Below are 21,201 nucleotides of genomic sequence, written 5' to 3' on the forward strand. Positions count from 1 at the left end.
CAGAACTGTTAAGTGATCACTTTAGAGATACATCCCAGTCAGACCTGGTAGCTCTTTGGATGCTGATATGGAACTAGATGAAACAAGAGAACCAGAAAATGAAATAACCCATTGTAGATCAATCAACATCTCTGGAGTAGTGATTAAGATAGTGGAGAGACTAATTAAGATCTGCATCCAGAGGTGAATATTAAGCATGGCTTTGTTAGTGGCAGATGTTGCTTTTCAAACCTGCATGTGGAATTTTTGTTATATGTTTTTGGAAAAATCCAAAACTTTTGCATCTATATCCATTCTCCTTATTCAACTCTGCAGTCACTTTGTTATAAAGCATATGCAAAAGTGATTGCAGAATTAAGGAGATTTTTGGATTTTTCCAAGGCATCTAACAATCCAAATGCAAGGTAACCATACAAACCAAAAATAATGAGTACCCAAAACAGGCTTGTGATACAGATAGAAGATGGGCTTACTGACAATGTCAGATTAATGAATGGAGGTGCCAAGTCTAAGAGGAAGAGGATGACAAGCCAAGTACTATATGGTTCTGTAATTGGGCCATTGTTTAACTTAAATAATAATAAGAGAGTTGGTCTGGATAGTATTATAAAGTTATCTGCCAACTGTATCCTTGCAGGTTGATCAGAACAAAACGGTTCCATAAGCACAAAGCTATGCATATTGGATTGAGAATACTGCAGGAAGAGTAATTTATTAATGATACTTCCTTTCAAGTAGTCTATGATGCTTGAGACCTAGGATAACAATAGTAGAAAGACAGTTAATGTTTAGAGGTGACAATGTTGAAGAGGACATTAACTTTTAGGAGTAAGGAAATTATGCTTCCACTGAATAAGGCTTTGATAAGACTATATTTTAATTACTCTGCTCAAATGTAGTCAACTTGGGTTCAGAGGAGACAAGTGTAAAGATTCAGCAGTGGATAACCAAGATAGTACCAGGCATATGAAACTGAGTATCAGAACTGACTGAGGGAATGTGGTCTTCAAAGTAAATGGCAAACCAAAGATGGGAGATATGATAGAAAGATAAGTTGGTTAGAGATCTTATAGCTTATTGCAGGTGGAAAACCAAGGGTCATCTACTAGTAAATCTTGTGAGTGCAACTTCAGTGATGTTGCACTCACAAGATTCCCTCGATGAGTCAACTTCTTGGAAGAGCTGACCCTGCATAATTTAACTCAATACATTTAATAGTTCACATCTTGATGATCCTTATAAAATTTTTCATGATTAAATATATATAATAAAAATACAATATATTCTAATGATTTTATTTTACATTTATACATTACATTTAGTTTTAAGACCTTATAAAAGGAAGAAACATACTTGATGCAGGCAGCTGATGTAAGCCAGAAATATACCCAATATGACTGACACTGCAGCTTTTTCCTAATAAAATAACTTTAGAGGTAACTAACCAAGAGTCCTTTGTTGCTATGACAATATAACTATTATCACTTTCCTAAAATGAAAGATGCATTTTTAAAAATCAAAAATGATATGTTAATTTCATTTTATTTAAATGCAATCAAGTTTATCCATCTTTGTCAAGATTTGTATGCCAGTTATTCTTGACAAAGAATAACGCATACAAATACTATAAATGCAATTCAATAAATGTCTTTAAACAAGCATAAAGTTTTGTGTTAAATGATTGAATAAAAGTATCATGCCAAAAATAAATCAATCAATAAATAATAATCTGAAGCTGTCACAGTGTACCACCAACATGCATTCTGCCACTCTTGATCCAACATTATCCAGCAAGTATCCAACATTACTCATCTATAAAGCAAGCTATGGAAAGATTTGATGAAATTCAGGTGGTTGTTTTAGACATTTACACAGCACTGGATTGTATATGGAACAAAGACCTACTTGCCAAATTATCATAGCGAAGTCTACCATCCACCCTTTGCAACTGCCAATTTATTCTTTGGTATGAATCGTCAATAGTGAATGAGTCATGGTGATGACTCTTTGAATTTCCCCACCAATGTCTGAGTACCACTATGGATAGGATGGGAAAGATCAATCTAGACAAACTGTACTGGCATCCCTAGTACACTAAGTGGTGAGAAGTTGAGCACTGTCATGGAAGAGGAAGGAATTATTCATGTTTCTGGTAAGCCAAACTCTGCAGATGCATATTTTAAATTTCTGCAATGTCTCCACATACCATTCTGAACTGATATGAACATGGCACCTCTCTCCAAAGGTCCCATTTTCTTTGTCTCAGAGCACGCTGCCATGACTTTCCCGTATTGAAATCTATCGTTTGAATTTCTTCTTGTGCAGTGAATTGTAATGAGGACATTCCACTTATGGTCTCCTTATTTCAGGATTGTAATGATGAACCTATGTTTCATCACCTGTGACTACACGAAAAGAAGCCCCCCCCCCTCCCATGAAGCACTGGAGAAGTTCTGTACAGATGATCATTACTTCTAGTTTTCCAATACTGATTTCACTGCACAGTTTTCCAGCTGTGATGAAACAATCCTTGATCAACATATCAATGAAATCCTTTTTGTTCACTTTTATCCATTGCTGGCCTGTGCATTGAGTCTTATCTCTGACCTTGGTTCCATTACTCTTCAAGTGTCTCACCCATCATATAAAATGTGTGTTAAAGGGTATTGTTGAAGGGTAACAGTAAATGTTAAAGATGCTTGTCTCCACAAACATTTTTCAGCTGAGTATGAATTCCACTGGACTTCATACTCAGCTAAAATCTTCCACAATAAGGAATTCAATTACCACTTGCTTCATAAGCACATCTATAACAGCTACCAATTCGAACTACATGTGTGCTCTGCTCATGTGATTGATCAATGCACCACTCACTGTGGTGGTGGAACAAGAGACTACTACTACTGTCTACTCTACAATGTGTAAAGCCTTCTACTGTGCTTGAAGAAAGAAAAAAAAATAGACAATATTACTTTGTATTGTCCGTCACTGATATGTGTAACAAATGGACCATTAAGGGATTGGTGAAATGCAATATATAGCCTCTCTCCAGCCAAGTCAATCCTAACTTCATTTGTAAGGCTATTTCCACAAATGGGGCTCTGGTGAGGGCAAGGAAACCTATCTTAAAATATACTTTCCCTAGATGGAACAAATGCTAACTAGACCTCTAGATGGCAGGATGACATTTATCATCCACCACTGGAACAACACAAGTAGTTTTTGCTTTGGAAGCACTCTCCTCTCCTTTTCATCAGGCACACCTTCTTCAGATTTCATTTAGATCCTATAAATGAAGCATTTAAAGTAGGAAGTATGAAAGAAATTAAACAGTTTGGAGAAGACAGGAAGAGAATTAAAAGAACTGTGGGAAGAAATAAAATGTACAGTCACAGAAGCAGCAAAGCATCAAGAAAGAAATATTGTAAATGGTTGTCAGAAGAAGCTATCCAAATAGCAGAGGAAAGAAAAAAAAAATGAAACTTCAGAGGAACAAAGAAAGGGTTAGACAACTGAGTGTAGATTTCCAGACAGGCTAGGAAAGATAAGAAAAAACATCCAAACAAAAGGTGCAAGGAAATTGAAGAAAGCAATATTATGGCTAGAACAAGAGATCTGTTTAGAAAAATAAATGATGTTACAAGGAAGTTTATCCTTAAATTAGGAGTTGTAAAGAGTAATTCAGGTAAATGTCTGATGGAAGAAGAAGCAGTGAAAAAAAAAAAAAAAGATGGAAAGAGTATGTAGAGGATTTGTACAAGGAAGATAATAATATTGAAGGAGAGAATTTGTTCAGGCACCCATGATAATGAAAAGTGAAGGGATATCAGCAGTGGAACAACTGCCAAAAGGAAAAGCTCCTGGGCTGATGGTGTATAAAATTACTGAGAGCAGCTGGGGATGATGTAGTGAATATGTTGACTGAAATTGTCAACAGGAATGGAAGAAAATATACTGGCCTAGAGATTGGAAAACATCAGTATTCATCCCAATCCCAAAAAAAATCAAATGCCAGATATTGTGAGAATTACAGAACCATTGCTTTAATTTCATATGCAAGTGTTCCAACAAAGGTTGGAGCCATATAAGAATAGAGAAATGCCACAAGAACAGGCAGGCTTCAGGAGAGGTAGAGGAACTAGAGACCAAATAGCAAACATGAGATGGATTATATAAAGAACAAGAGAATTTCAGAAGAATGTATTTATCTGTTTTATTGATTATAAGAAAACTTTTGATTCTGTGGATCACAACAGACTGGATTGTAATGAGATCAATGGGAATACCTGAACATCTAATTATCTTGATAAGAGAATTGTATGACAACCAATAAGCTTCAGTAAAAACAGTCTTTGGAGAAAAGGACAGAGTTTGGGTGGGAAAAAGGGGTGCAGCAGGGTTGTATGCTGTTGTCCTACCTTTTTAATATTCATAGTGAATATGTTATGAGAATAGCTGATTTAGACAAAGATCCAGCTAGAATTAGTATTAGTGGCAGAAAAATAAATAATTTAAGATATGCAGACGATACAACCCTCATAGCAGAAACTAAGGAAAATCTGGAGTAGTTGATTCTATTGGTTAAGACAGAAAGTAACAAAGCCAGGCTTAATTTAAACACCAGCAAAACAAAAGTGATGGGTTCTGGTAATTTAAATGAATTTATAATAGAGGGAGATAAAATAGAAATTGTTGAAAGTTATGATTTACTGGGGTCCAGAATCAGAAATGATGATAAATGTGAAAATGAAATTAAAAGAAGGATAGTCATGGAGAAAAAAGCAATGTTAAACCTCACAAAAATTATGAAGGATAGAGGTGTTATAAGGCCACGAAAGTTAGAATTGTCATAGCAATGGTATTTCCATTACTAACGTATGGATGTCAAAACTGGATTATTAAGAAAAAAGACAGAAAGTGAATCAGTTTCTTTGAATTATGGGTATAGAGAAGACTATTAAGAGGACTGCAAGAATGACAAATAAGAAAGTTTTAGAGAATATAAAGACAGAATGCTCCTTGTAGACGATGACTGCTAAACAGAAGTTGATGTACTTTAGACAGATGAATCATTGGAAAAGGCAGTTATGTTGGGGAAGATTGAGGTAATGAGGGAAAAAAAAAAAAAAAAAGAATTGGATGGACAACATAAAAGAACTTACTGACTTGAATTTACAATTACTGAAAGAAAGGAGAAGAGGCTGAGTGAGGTGAAGAGCCTTTGTTCGTAGGATCAAAAAACAACTGGATGGCACATAACAAACCTTCTTCAACAAGTGACCTTGAGAGAGCCATTGAGTTTTTATTCTGTGGGATATAGCTAACTTTAATATGAAATTCTTGTATTTCCAAGGCCCATTTAATTCTTCTTACATTTTGGCCTTTGTGCTGTTTAGAAAAAACAATGGCTCATGATCTGATCTCACAAATGGCTTGCCCATATTTAAATTTCCTAAATGGAAAAATACACTGCATGGAAAGAAATCAATGGACACCACATGGGCAAAGTGCATTGTGCCATGTAACGAGTCACATGTTAGTAGCTGATATAAACTTGGGAGCATCATATTCCTCCAGTTTATATCAGCTACTAACATGTGCAACTGTGTCCAGTTGAAATGGTTGTGAGAAGGGAACTGTTGGAGTTAGTAAGAGGCATTGTGATAGGATGCCATGTTGTAGGCATATCTGTTTGTTAAAATGTTGACAAATTGGGTCATCCCAGGTCAATAATCAGTGATACCATACTGAGATATATACCCAGGAAGTCAAGTGTAAATCCTACCTGCAGTGGATGACCCACCACACATGCTGAATGTGACCGTAGGATGGCACGAAGAATAACATACAAAAACTGCCATTCATTGGCACACATTGAATGCAGAGCTCTGGGCATTGACTGGAACATGAATCTACGCAAAAATTCAGAACCAATGTTCATGACACAGGTTTCCATGGTAGGACTGCAACAGGCAAGTACAACATTGCCTGAACCAACATGCAGCGTCGTCTTCAGTGGATGCAAAGAGCATGCCCAGCGAGACGTGGAAGCTTGTTATGTCATGGAATTGGAAAGCTGTGTTATGGAATGACGAGTGATGCTAGACCCTCTACAAAGCAGGAGCAGATAAGAGTGCATAACCAAGCATCTGCTTGGTTATGCACTCTTACCAGAGTGCATAAAAATTGACCATCCAGTATGGGATGGTCAATTTTTTTGTTGTTGTTGCTGTTTATTTTCATTTTCATTTTATTTATTCATAATCTGACAGTCAAGGCTTCTTCCTTCAGTTTTATCCTGTTAGGCAATGATGTTGTTGTGTATGTGTCTTTTTTTACCGTATTTACATGAATATAACTTGCACTTGCATATATCTTGCACCCCTGATTTTACTTTAGGAAAAAAAAAATTTTAAAGTTTGCATATTTTGCACACTTTAAGAAATAATTCTGTTATGGCAGTTTCAGATATTCTGGAATTCGGTTGAAGAAAATCAGCATTTCAACTCAATTGTTGGGTTACCTTTGTTGCTGAGTCACTCAATCTTTTGTTAATATCGCACCAATCATATGAGAGACCAGAAGTAGCGATAGTGAATAGTAGATTCTTGGTAAATCATACCCATTTTCGGTATTTTTAAAGCATAGTGATCTTATGATTCCAAAATGATAAAAGGACAAGCAATAATGAAACTGTTTGTTTTAATTTAATTAGAGAAGCATTGTTGCTAAAGATTCAAATATATTGGGTGATGAAGGTGAGCCGCAGATAGTGTAAATAATGTTGATAATTAAAATTTAAATGCCTTCATTTTATAAGTAATCTGAGCAATTAGAAATTATAATGAATACTGAGGATTTAATTATAAATGTCAATGAATTTTTCCCTAAAAAACTTTAGTTTCCGAAAATACCCACATATATCTTTACAACGATTTTTTAACTTCAATTTTGGGGGAAAAAAAGTGCAAGTTACATTCGAGTAAATAAGGTACATTCCATTATTTTCCTTTTGTACTTTTCATACATCTCTCATAACCAGCCTACAACAATAAGAAATATTGATTTGATTCAAAAATCAAAATGTAAGTGGAAGACATATTAATACTAAATAATTGCGGAAGTCATGTAAAATTGTTTATTTGTAGAATTTTCATAGTCATTTTCAATACACTACAGGAATTTAACTACAAACAGAGAGAGAGTAACAATTAAACTGAAAGCAAGTGATATTATATGCACTATAGACAAGTGATATTATACTTTCAGGAAAATATACCCGAGGAATGGAGGGAGAGTACTCTTGTTCCCATCTACAAGAGTAAAGGGGATGCACAAGACTGTAAAAATTACAGAGGAATAAAGTTAATGTCCCACACAATGAAGATCCTAGAAAGGGTTCTTGATGGTAGATTGAGGGAGGAGGTGGAGATTGCAAAGGAACAATTTGGCTTCATGCCTGGTAGATCAACAACAGATGCTATCTTTGGGTTACGACAGATGATGGAAAAATATCGAGAGAAACAAAGGGAGCTACATCTGGTATTTATTGATCTGGAGAAAGCATACGATAGAGTGCCAAGGCAAGAAGTCTGGAGGTGTCTGAGGGAAAAGAAGGTGCCGGAGAAATATGTCAGGTTGGTGCAGGAAATGTACAGAAATGTGAAGACAAGTGTTCGGACCTGTTTGGGACAGACAGAAAGTTTTCAAGTAACAGTTGGCTTGCATCAAGGGTCAGCATTAAGTCCGTTTCTGTTTAATATTGTGATGGAGGTGGTAACAGAGGAGGTGAGAGAAGATGCACCTTGGACAATGTTGTATGCAGATGACATCTTGCTGTGTGTAGATTCAAGAGAAGAAGCGGAAACTAAACTGGAAAGATGGAGAAAAGTACTGGAAGAGAGAGGTATGAGACTGAGCAGAAGTAAGACAGAGTATATGTGTTGCGCAGTGGGCGGTGGCCAGGAGACAGACCTGGAGCTGGAAGGAAATGTCATCAGGAAGGTGAGAGACTTTAGATACTTAGGTTCGACAGTGGAAGAAGATGGAGGAGGTGAGAAGGAAGTGGGATGCAGGATACAAGCAGGTTGGAGGAACTGGAGGGAGATGGCTGGAGTGTTATGTGATAAGAGGGTGCCGATCAATCTGAAAGGCAAAATTTATAGGACAGTAGTGAGGCCAGCTATGACATATGCTATAGAAACTGTGGCCCTGAGGAAAAATAACATTAGCAGGATGGAAGTAGCAGAGATGAGAATGCTTAGGTGGATGTGCGGTGTGACCAGAAAGGATCATCTGAGAAATGACTATGTCAGGGGAACAGTGAAAGTTACGAACTTAGGAGCGAAAATACAGGAGGCAAGGTTGAGATGGTTTGGTCATGTGATGAGGAGGGAGGACGAATATGTGGGAAGAAGGGTCATGCAGATGGATGTGCAAGGACGGCGGAAGCGTGGGCGGCCAAAGAAGAGATGGAGGGAGCTGGTAGAAGAGGACTTGAAGATGAAGAACTTGGATGTGGTGACAGCCCAAGACAGGAAGGTGTGGAGGAGACTCATAAGAAACAGTGACCCCACTTAAGTGGGAGAAGCTGCAGAAGAAGAAGAAGAAGATGTAAAATTGTTTATTTGTAGTTTTCATAGTCATTTTCAATACACTACAGGAATTTAACTACAAACAGAGAGAGAGTAACAATTAAACTGAAAGCAAGTGATATTATATGCACTATAGACTTCAGAAGAATAACTCCATCGACATTAATAGATATTAAGAAATGTAAATTAAAGATAAATAATAAATTATTTTAAATTTAACTAATTAATTAATTTCAATTTATAAAATATATGAATTGTTAGTATTAGTGAGGAAAACTTCCCAAAACTGAGACAGTGTAAGGCAGGGGTGGCCAACCTATGGCGCATGCACCAAAAGTGGCACATTGCATGATTAGAAGTGGTGCACTGAACCCTAGAGAAAAATTTTTAAAAATGTTGTATATGATTTATATATATAAACACACAATTAACCTACCACTGAATTCTAGAGTGCGCACTTATTATACTTGTTTGATCTTGAAGCAACAGGCACTGGCAAATGCTGACATGCATCACCAGTTACTCAATCAGTTTACAGCTGACTCTCGTCAACTGTAAACAGGAATCTTATCTTAAACTTGTAGAACTGTTTTTGAATGTTCATAATGTTTAAAACAATACAATAATTTAAATAAATTATTTAATAATAAGCTTTACTTTTTGAAATAATTTTTTTTTACAGTCAGTTATCCATTATTTTGCAAAAGAAAATTAACAGAAGAAAAGCAGAAGGTGATAGCAAGCGCCAGTTTAATGAACTGCGGAAAAATTAGTTCTTATTTATTGTGGGTCCTTCAGGAAAACCGTTGTGCATTGTTTGTGAAAGCACTCTCTCAGATAATAGAAGACATGATCTTAACAGACACTATAGAAAACATCAAGTTGAATTAGAAGAAAAACTGAAGTTAGTTCCTGGGTCTGAGTTGCGGAAAGAATACGTGGTTAAGAAAAAGTAAAAAATAAAAAAGAGACAAAATATATTTGTGAAAAGAAGTTGTGAAAGTGTGGCAATGCTGGAGGCATTGCCACACTTTCACAAGTGTGGCAATGCCACACAATGCAACACAAAGGCTATTTCACAAGTGGAAATAGCCTTTGTGTTGGCTAAAAAACACAAGCCTTTCTCTGATGGAGAGGAAGTTAAGCCCTGTCGAAAATTTTGCAAAATGTCTTGGTGATAAGAATATTGAAAGAAAAATAAACCAAACTGCTCTGTCCAAGCAAACAATTACAAGATGTATCGAAGAACTTTCCCAGGATGTTACTGAGCAATTAAAAGACCATGTTCATGCTTGTTCTTTCTTTTCTTTAGCCTTGGACGAATCTGCTGACATATGTGATGTAGCCCAATTAAGCATTTTTATAAGAGGAATTGATGGTGATTTTAATATCTTTGAAGAACTTATCGGTCTTGAGTCACTTCATGGAAAAATCAGAGGGTCAGACATATTTGACAAAGTAAAGTTATGTCTAGAAAATCAACAACTAGATTCTAATAAGCTCATCAGTGTTTGCACTGATGGAGTTTGCACTGACGGTGCAAACTCACCAGTGTTTGCACCGTCAGTGGTAGGTAGAGTTTCTGGGACTGTAACTTTACTTGAATGGTTTTTAGGTCGTTCTCTACTAAAGTATCACTGTATTAGACATGAAGAATCTCTGTGTGGAAAAACTCTAAATTTGAAGCATGTTATGATACCAGTTGTAAAGTGTGTGGATAAAATTAGAGCAAGAGGGTTAAACAGAAGAGAATTCGGAGAAAATTGTGAACTTCTGGATATGGAATATGATGATCTCATCCTTCATTGTGAGGTGCGCTGGCTTTCTAAAGGACAAGTTCTCAGTAGATTTTGGAAGCTGAAAGAAAGTGTTTTCTGGAAGAGAAGGATGAGCTGCATGAGGAAAAAGCCCTGTTGTGTGGTGAGAAATAGCTATTTGATTTACCATTTTTAGTTGATGTTACCAGCCACCTCAATGATCTAAATTTGAAACTGCAGGGCAAGAACAAGTTGTTTCCTAAGTTAGTAAATGACATCAGTGCATTCAAAATGAAATTAAAACTGTCTCCCAGTTAGAAAATGGGGATTTAAGTCAATTTCCACATTTAAAAGAACATAGTGAATCTGTTGAAGATAATGGCAACTTTACAGAATATACTGAGAAACTGAGATTATTGCAAGAGTCCTTTAACATTCGTTTTAGCGACTTTGCCAAAGAAGAAGATTTCATACTTGCATTTATAAATCCCTTTTCACTTACTGAACAAAAAATCTTGACGATGCCTAGTAACATACAAATGGAACTTATTGATCTCAGAACCAATTCTTTATTGAAACTTAAATTTAATGAACTTCCATCGCTCCCAGATGCTTCTGATATAATTAATTTCTGGCGATCGTTGCCCTGTGAACATTTTCCAGAACTGAGAAAATTTGCTCAGAGTTATATCTGTTGTTTTGGAACTACATACAGATGCAAACAAGCATTTTCATAAATGAAAATGATTAAGAACAAACTACGGTTGTGACTGACTGATTCAAATTTGAAAAACTGTTTGATGCTTTCTGTAACTGATTTAACTCCAAACATTACAAGCTTAGCAAAAGCAAAGCAATTTCAAAAGTTAATAAAATAATTAATGTTTATCTTGTCTTTATATGAAATCCTTTTATTTAAAACTGCTAAAAGTGTCTATATTACCATATTTTAAAAGGGCTGAAAAGTGGTATAAGTTTGTATGGAGCATCTCAACTAAAAAATGAAAAAATTGACACACGAACTATAAAAGGTTGGCCACCCATGGTGTAAGGTAATCGTTTTTGTTAAGGTTAGGAATGTGAATGTGTGTGCTTCACAGCTTTTTTTTTATGCATTCTTTTCAAAAGAAAATAGCTTTTGTGTAGAACTTGCGTATTATTCCACTGAATTCTGTGTTTTGAGGTGTGGCTTGCTAAAGCAGATTTATTTGGCTTTTTAAATGAATTATATTCTTGATGTTCTTCAAGATGAATTTGTGCAGAAATGTTATGAATTGTAATTATTTAATTAAGTAAATTTAAAATAAGTTATTTATCTTCAATTTATTTTAATATATTTCTTAATATCTATTAATGCAGATTGAGTTCTTCTCCTGAAGCTGATAGCACACATAATATCACACACTTCCAATTGTTGTTCTCTCTTTTTGTCTATGGAACATAGCCAAACATCCTACAAATTAACAAATTTTACCTAAGTGACTTCCATAATTAATTAGTATTAAAATAAGAAATATTGCTAGGAGAAAATGAAGACCTGTCTTCTCTGGAAGCTCTCCATTGTGTATGATTTTATTTTATCAGCATCATCAAATTCCTGATATATATATATATCCTCAAAGGGTGTAAAGGATATGATAGTACTACATGAAAAATTTACATCATTACTAACTTCCTATCTACAATTTTCCTCCAAATCAGTCTGTTAAAAGTCAAGACTCCAATATTATCAGGTCTTATATTTCTGTCTTCTAAGACACTTTTTACTGTATCAATCCACCTATATCTTGGTCTTCCTCTGGGCCTTTTTCCTGCTAATCTCCTCTCCCATTCTGTTTAAGTGGGAGATTAGCTCTGCTAATGCATTCCTGGATGCTGACAATATCAAGTTCTTTCCTAATATCCTCGTTTTTAATATGATATTGTCATTGATGCCATCTGTTCATGCTCCTAATCTTTTTCAGGACTCTCATATCTGCAGTCTAGTCTTTGGTCAAGTGTTTTACTTCTAACCCAGCTCTCAGATCCATAAGTTAAAATTGGTTTATTAAACAGTGCCTTGTATAGACTTTATTTTATATTTTTCATAAATTTTCTTAACTAATGTGATAATTTTACATGGTATGCAATTATTATTATTATTATATGGGCAACTCTATGAGACTCATCGAGGGAGGCCACTAAACATCATGTCAAGCACTATCTACCAACATTCATACAGTATCTATTATACTTTGCATCCAACTCATTCACAGGCATGCACCTACAACAGACTTTGGCAACCTATTCCACTCATTCTCCACTCTCCAAGCAACAAATCTAGTCCTGATATTCCTACTAACTACACTCTTACTCAGCTTCCAAGGATGGCTCCTAGTTTTCTCAATACCAGAACTTATTCTGAAAAATTTCTACTGTATTAACCTTGAAAAATCTTTCAGTGTAATTTGTATGCCTGTATCATCCATTTTCTGCCTGTCAACCAGTTTCTGTATCTCACAAATTTTTAACCTGTAATCATAAGGTTCATCCCATAGACCAGTGGTTCCCAAATTTTTCCTACGACGGAACACTCCGCAAATCCTGAAATTTTTAACGGAACACATTGGTTAGAGTCACAGCATTTAAAACCATTCCAGGCTCATATTAATTTTGATAATTTTTCACGGAACACTTATTCACTTTCTGCAGAACACCAGTGTTCTGAAGAACACGATTTGGGAAACCCTGCCACAGACCAGTTACCATCCACTCACCTCTGGATCCTCTCCTCCTCATCTCCAAGAAACCCAAGTGAGCAGATCTATGCACATAGTCAAGATGGGTCTTACCAATGCTCTATAAAGAGGCATAATAACCTGCTTGTCTGCTCATCAAGTTATTCTTCAGTAACCAAGTAATCTGATGAGTTGCTTTAGCTACTTTTGCAATATGCCCTCTAAACTTTAACTCCCTATCCTCAATTTCCTGGAGTACAGTTCCTTCAATTTGATACACAGATGGTAATCTTTTCACCCTAAAATGCATAACCTTACTCTGCCACATTTGAACTGATTCCATTCTCCTATGCCCATACTGCCATTCCATCCAAATCATCCTGCTAATTTTAACATCATCTTATTAACTATTGCTCTACCCAATTTTACATCATTAGCAAACAACTGAATAGTTCCTCTCAGATCCTTTCCTATATTTTAAATGTACAAATTAAATAGTAATTAAATATGGACTCTACTCCTGAATAAACTATAGTCTGGTATCTCTCCATCAACCACCTTCTTCTCCACTTCATCAACTTTATATCTATCCCCATGTGCTGCAATTTATTAATTAGAATTCCATGTGGTATTCTCTCAAAACCCATTACCTTTATTCAACTCACTGCACACTGTATTATAAGTGAGTAAGTTACTGAGGCAATACCTATCCTTTACAAAACTATATAGTATCCCATTTCTGTATTTTGCTCTTGATCATGACCCTGAGATACTGATCGGTCAGTAATTTGCGACATCAGTCTTTGAGCCTCCTTTATGCAATGAGTTATTTTCCTCTCTTTTCTCTCCCCTTGGGACTAACCCAAAGCCGAGACTCAGATTACACAATGTGATCAAAATCCCTGCTAACATCTTCTTGTAAAACTCAAGACGGTATACCATTTAATCCCATAGCTGTATTCACATCAAGGTTCAGTAATATGCCATGCACCTCCATTTTATTTACCTCAGTTTCCATATAAGACTTTGCCTCTCTTGTTACTGTAATATCTCCACTAGGATGATATACTCTTGCAAAGTGTTCACTTAGTAATTCTACTATTTAGTCACATTCGGTTATCTTCCTACCATTGGCATTCATTAAAATCATTCTACGATAAACATTCTTTCTTTTATTTGCAGCATATCAAAAGAGCACTTTGGGATTACCTTTGGCCTGTACTACCAATTGCCTTTCTTACCACACTGGTTACCCTTCTGGCCTGTACTTAGTACTGCTCGTGTGCCTGCTGGTCACCTTTCTCCTTGAATAGCCTCCACAATTTTATTTTTTTTTTTTTGTAGCTCCAGCTATAATGATGATATTCATCCATTTAACTCCCACTTGATTTATTTTCATTTCTCTAGGTATGCAGTCTGCTAATACTTACCGTATTTGCTGGCGTATAAGACGCACCCACTTTTTTGTACACATTTTTTAGAAAAAAAAGATTTTTTTAGATCCTCTTCCTGATTCTGCCAAGTTCTTATCATTTTCTCAGTTGGAGGTAGCCCAAAATGCCTCTCTGCAGCCCTGTTTCCATGTTCTTTAGCATATGCAATCACACATAGCTTGTATGCAATATTGCAGCAATGCTGACATTTTTCAGCCATAATTTGCCAAGAAATTTAGAGAAAATTTAACAGCAGAAATTTATCACCGTTCGCGACAACAATTGGAAAGTTTAAACAAACAGGAACACAGCTGTGATCATTGATGATAGTGCATGAGCATCCACTGAACTCTACGTAACTGAAATGCTCTCACACACCGCAAGTAAGCAAGAAAGAAATCGAGTAACTCGGAACAGAGAAAATTTCCAGAAATGAAAGTAATAAAAAACTGAGTATCAGCAAATACGGTACTTCAAACACTCCTTTACCACTTCTCATGCACTATCAACATCCAGCTCTTGCAGTTTCACATGCCATGGCACTGATCCAAGCAATCTCTTAAGTTTGTCATACTTACCAGTGTAATTCCACATATATTCCTCTTAACTGAAAATTTCACACATTTAGCCACCCTCCCAGGTTGAGACCACATGATCACTCTCACCAACTGGTGGCAATGTGGTCAATATTGGTTATAGAAAAATTCTCTGATGTAATTAATCGATCTAGCACTCTCAAACTTCTAGTACATTCATTCACATACTGTCTCAGATAATTATTCTTTAGTAACTGCATAAATTACAATTCCTTCCTCCAATGTATCCTTTCCTCCTTCCAATTTATGTTCACATAGTTGAAGTCCATCATAATAATTACCTGCCCTCCACTCATTGATCTTATGCTGATACACAAATCTTTATCATCCTTTACATTCTCTGGTCTACAGAAACAGCCAACCATATATTTTGTGCTGCTGGTCACTATCTCATACCCGATGGCCTCAAGTCTGATATTTTCACTGACCTACAGTTGAACTCCAACTCTCTTTGGTTGCAGTTCATCAGCTATAATTAATGATATCTCCAAATACTACCCCCACCCCAAAAAATAAAATAAAAATACACAGAACCACCACAGCAAAACTGTTACTATCCCATACATTCAGGGCCAATCTATAAAGATATGCAGAGTATGTAATAATTATCAGCCCCATATCACATTTAAACTATATATCAAACTGGCAATCCTCCCCCATTAAATGAAGAATGAATAAATGAGGATTGCTTGGATATGATGGAACATCATATTCAAAAGTATATAAGGTGCCCTTGTACTTATGACCTGGCTTACTATGGGCAAATAGGAAGATATGTTGACATCTACCTCAGAGAACATAAAAAATACATTCAGCACCATTGTTATGGCAAGTCAGGATGCCTGGCAGACCATGCTTCAGACACTCCCAAAGGACTAGATGGGAAAAAAAAACAAAAGTACCACACAGAAGTCACTACAAGTTGGAGGGACTGTTTCTGGAATTAGCAGCAGTTTTAAAATGTTTTCTAAGCCTATACAAGTATGGCTGTATCAATTTACCAACTATCTGGAAGACACTTATTTTAAGATCAAATTAATACTTGTAAACTTCTCTTTATCAAACTATACATGATACCACTTACAACTTTAGTTCTTTATGTTATCATCCATTAACTGGATAACTGTATATAAGATAACTGTGTTGTTATCCATTAATCCACCATTAAATAATTGTTGCTGTTCGCATACTATGACATAACTATTTATGCTCTGAATATGCTGGGTATAAAACAAGACAAATTATTATTACATAACATCTCCAGGGAGTCCAAAGACTCATCGAGGAAGGGCACCTACTCTACAACTCTCTGTCTCCACCAATCCACCACGCACAACTACCTTCATCATTTACACCAACGTCATCTACCGCTGACCACCACCATTAATATTTTCACAGATAATCACAAACATCCATGCCCACAGTGGGATTTGAACCCGCAGCCTTTTGGCTGGAGAGTGGATACGCTAACCACTCGGCCAACCAGACCGGTTCATTATGAGCAAATTTAATAAGCAAATATCAGCTCATTAAAAAAATTGAGATGACTATAGTATATTTGACATGGGTGAGCTAAGAGATTTTATTAGTTTTATTTATTTTTTATATATTTTTATTTGTTTTACATAATTTTTATCTATTACTACATAATATAAATTTTATATATTTTAGTATGGTTTTTACAGAAATAATCAAACATTTCTCAGTTATTAATATAACATTATCATAAGGTACGGCTGAAATGTTTTGTGACTAATATTACCACAAGATCATTGCATGTGCAGTCTGTTAATATTTGTACTGAACCTTCAGTTATCACTGATTGTAGCCTGTCTTCAGTAGTTGCTAACATGTACTTTGTGAGTGAAGTTTTTTATGTTTTCATATGTTGCAATTGACACAGGAGCAGAAAGTAGTAATAAAGTTCTGTGTAAATGCCAGGTAAAAGTGCTATAGAAAGTACTGTAGACAAGAGATCTGGGGTTGATGATTGATAGAAACCTGAAGTGTAGGGAACATATTGCAAAGGTGGTGAAGGTAACACAGAGGATTGCTGCTATTATGAGAAGGACACTGACCTGCAGAGATAAGTGGGTTATCATTCCGTTGTATAAGTCTCCGATCAGACCACACTTGGACTATTGTTCTCAGATTTGGTCCCCAGGATTTGAAGGGGATAAATTAACTGTGGAAAGGATACAAAGACGGATGACAAAGATGGTTTCAGGACTGTACAAGGATAGTTATGAGGATCGGCTGAGAGAATGTGGACTGCAGAGTTTGGTGGATAGAAGAAGGAGAGGTGATATGATTGAGACTTTTAAACTGTTGAGAGGTGGTTACAGGGTTGACACTGGGGAGTTCTTTCGCTTGGTTGAACAGCGGGAAGGAGTGATGACAAGAGGCCATCCCTGGAAGTTACGAAAGGAAATTGTGAGCAAGAGGGTAAGGAGTGGTTTCTTTGTGTGGAGGGTGGTTGAGCCATGGAATGCATTGCCTGATGGAGTGGTGGGAGCGAGAACGGTCAGTGAGTTTAAAGAGTGGTATGATAGACTTTGTGTTTCTCAGGAAGGGGGGGACCTCCCCTCGATGAGTCTTGACAGACTTTATGTCTTAGGAAGGACCTCCCTTCCTAAGACATAAAGGCCTGAATTGGAGGCCTGAATAATAATAATAAATACTTGAAATTATACAAAATGTATACAATAGTGAAGCACTGAGTCATGCTAACATGTACAGATGGTAAGACTGTTGTTTTTGTGAGGGGAGGAGGGAGGCTGCCAAAGATATTGCTAGAAGCAGCAACCCTTCAAACAGCACGTACAAATGAAATGTTGAATCTGTTCATTGTCTGTAACATGAGGACTGTTGCATGCTTCTCAAATGATCTCAGAAATGCTGGATATCAGTAAAGAGACTACATATGAAATAGTGGTGGAAGATTTAGGAAAAAGAAAGGTGTGCATTACATTTGTTCCTCACTCCCTGACAACAGAGCAGAGGTAGGATCAGGTTGCTTTTTGTCAAGACCTTTCAAGAATGGCAGAAGATGAATATCTTTTTCAAACAAAACTGTTACTTGTGATGAAAGGTGGTGTTTCACATATGATACTGCAATGAAGCGACAGAATGTAGAATGGGTGGTAAAAAATTCACCAAAATATAAGTAGCTGCATTTTCAAAAACTTCAACTGACAATGATGCTCAACGTCTTTTTTGATATGAAAGGAGTTATTTATTGTGAGTTTGTCCTAATGGTCAAAAGATCAATGTGGAATTTTGAAGTCATTTCACATTGCCTACTACAAAGAATGAATTGAGTGAGACCGGCATTGCACCAATCCAACAACTGCTGGTTTCTGCTTCATGACAACCCACCTTCACAAAACACTACAGTTGTGAAGCAAATTTTGGCAATTAGGAAAATCACTTTCTTTCAATTCACCCTACTCAACAGACTTTGCTACAGTCAATTATTTTCTTTTCCTGAAATTGAAATTTTCATTAAAAGGCAGTTATTTCCAAACACTAAGTGAGTTTCAGAGTGCAGTTACAAGGGAGGTGAACAGCATTATGAAAAAAGGGATTCTGGATATCATCAGCAAATTATCTGACCACAAAGTACATCAATCAAGGAGGAGTTACTCTGAAGTTCAAACTAAAATTAGCATGCTATATTTATTAAATGTTGCTTTATATTAAGTGTCTAAAATGTTTGAGCTTCACTTGTATAACAAGTGTCCTTAGTTAAAATTGGAAGAACTTCCACATTATAACACCAGTGCTACCATATTAAACAGATGGAACAATAAACTCTGGTAAAGAACTCTCTTGGAGAAGCCATACTCAAATACATTTAATATGAAGACTGTTTATTATTATTCACCCTTCTATAATAACAGCTTCTCAGTAGTACTGTCCAATCACAGTAGGCCCCGTACCACACAATTCAAACATGAGCATTATCTGTGGTTCAGTTTAGCTTGTAGATCCCACAATTGAAATTAAGGCATTTGATATCACTTGTTGTACAAATCTCAGCTGAGAATGACCTAAACTCTAGGTTGAGAGAATCTGCTACTACATGATGGGATAATGCACAATCCTTTTTAGTACTATTTTTTTCATTTCTTTTAGTTTCTTCCAAGTTGCTTTTCAATACTATATTTGCATCATTTAATGACATCAGCTGCTATAGATCTAACTGCTAAGTGTGCAGCCATTGCATGAACTGACTGAAGACCATCATCATCAAATTCCTGACATGTACCCTCAAGGGGTGTACAGGATATGATAGAACTACATGAAAAATTTGCATCGTTACTAACTTCCTATCTACAATTTTCCTCCAAATCAGTCTGTTACTCGTCAAGACTCCAACACCAGATCTTATATTTCTATCGTCTAAGGCATTTGTACTGTATCAATCCACCAATATCTTGGTCTTCTTCTGGGTCGTTTTCCTGCCAACCTGGCAGAGAACACTTGTTTTGCTAATCTTTCCTCGCCCATTCTGTTTAAGTGACCATACCACCTGAGATTAGCTCTGCTAATGCATTCCTGGATGCTGACAATGTCAAGTTCTTTCCTAACATCCTTGTTTTTATATGATATTGCCATTGATGCCATCTGTTCATGCCCCTAATCTTTCTCAGAACTCTCATATCTGCGGTCTCTGGTCTTTGATCAAAGTGTTTAACTTCTAACCCGGCTCTCAGATCCATAAGTTAAAACTGGTTTGAACACTGTCTTGCATACAGCTAATTTAGTGTTCCGACTAATTTCTCTTTTATTCCATATGAATTTATTCTGTTGACTTCCTACCTTGTTGATTCTGTTGTCTATTTCCATATTTAATTTACCATCTTTACTAAAAATCGTGACTAAGTAGCTGAAATGTTTTACTTGTTCTACAGGTTCTCTGTTCACAATGCAGTTGACAATTTCAACGATTCTACCTATTTTCATTGTTGTCTTTTTATTGCTGACCTTCATACCATATCTATTACAACAGTTATTCAATTTACTCAGGGAATCTTGCAAACTTGTAGCGGATTTATTTAGAAGTATCACATCGTCCGCATAAAGAGGTGACATTAACATCTCCAATTCTGATATCATGTTTAATACCACTTTCCTTCATAATGTGATCCATATAGATAATGAATAAGAGAGGGGATAATGTACATCCTTGTCTCACACCAGATTTAACATTAAATCTTCTTCCTGTACTTCCTTCAATTCTAACTGCCAACTTACAACTCAAATAAACACTAAGTATTGCTTGATATAATTTTCCATTGACACCATATAACTGTAGTGTATTGAATAGCTTCTTTTTGGGCACATTGTCAAGAGACAAGATGCCTTCACTTTACAACTATTTGTTGTAAAGTAAAGATCTGATCCTGGCAGCCTCGCCTCTATTTGGCCTGAATCCAGCATGTTCTTCACCAAGCTTTTTTTCCACAATTCTTCTCAACCATTTCTCAAGTATACTTGCAGAGATCATGCCAGGAACACTCATTAGGGAAATACCTCTGTAATTCTCACATTCAGTTTTATTTCCCTTTTTATATATGGGTACTATGAGAGCTCTAATCCACTCATTGGGAATTCATCCCTCTGTCCAAGCTTTCTGAATTATGCAGTGTAGCCACTGTAAGATTCTTATACCACCATACTTCAGCGTTTCTGGTCGAATATCATCTACACCTGCTGCCTTTCCACATTTCAAGCCTTTGATGGCTTTTTCTGCTTCAAGTATGGATATGTATTCTTGACTGCATGTCTGTTGAGTGTTTTTTACCACTGTGCTATCACTGCTTGTTTCATTTAGCAATTTTTCGATTTAATTACTCTATACTTCAAGGATATCTTTTTTCCCACTTTCATGTCACCTTTATCATCTCTAACCCCTTTTACAGTACTCTATCCTTCCCCATTTCTAAGCTTCAATAACCTTCAGAATATCTTGCCACCTTCTTGATATTTATTTTCTATGTTCTTGGCAAAGTCCTCCCATGACTTTTGTTTAGCTAGCTTTACACAGTGTTTAGCTTTCTTACATTTGTCTCTATATTCTCTAAGAGCACAAGCTGAGT

The 21,201-nt window shown here is 36.2% G+C and overlaps 1 protein-coding gene across 4 annotated transcripts in view; it reads right to left on the reverse strand.

The window, feature by feature from the left end:
• Positions 1–21,201, reverse strand: part of LOC150105280 (general transcription factor 3C polypeptide 4-like) — a 267,680-nt gene that overhangs the window by 142,040 nt on the left and 104,439 nt on the right. For all 4 annotated transcript variants that reach the window (XM_090394058.1, XM_090394057.1, XM_090394059.1 and 1 more), the window contains exon 8: positions 1,354–1,489. In XM_090394058.1, coding sequence (XP_090250184.1) covers positions 1,354–1,489 — 136 coding nt within the window. The remainder of the gene's footprint in view (positions 1–1,353; positions 1,490–21,201) is intronic.

Source organism: Typopeltis vanoorti, chromosome 6, assembly GCF_054136105.1.
Source record: "Typopeltis vanoorti isolate ZY-2024b chromosome 6, IOZ_Tvanoo_1.0, whole genome shotgun sequence".
NCBI lineage: Eukaryota > Metazoa > Arthropoda > Arachnida > Uropygi > Thelyphonidae > Typopeltis > Typopeltis vanoorti.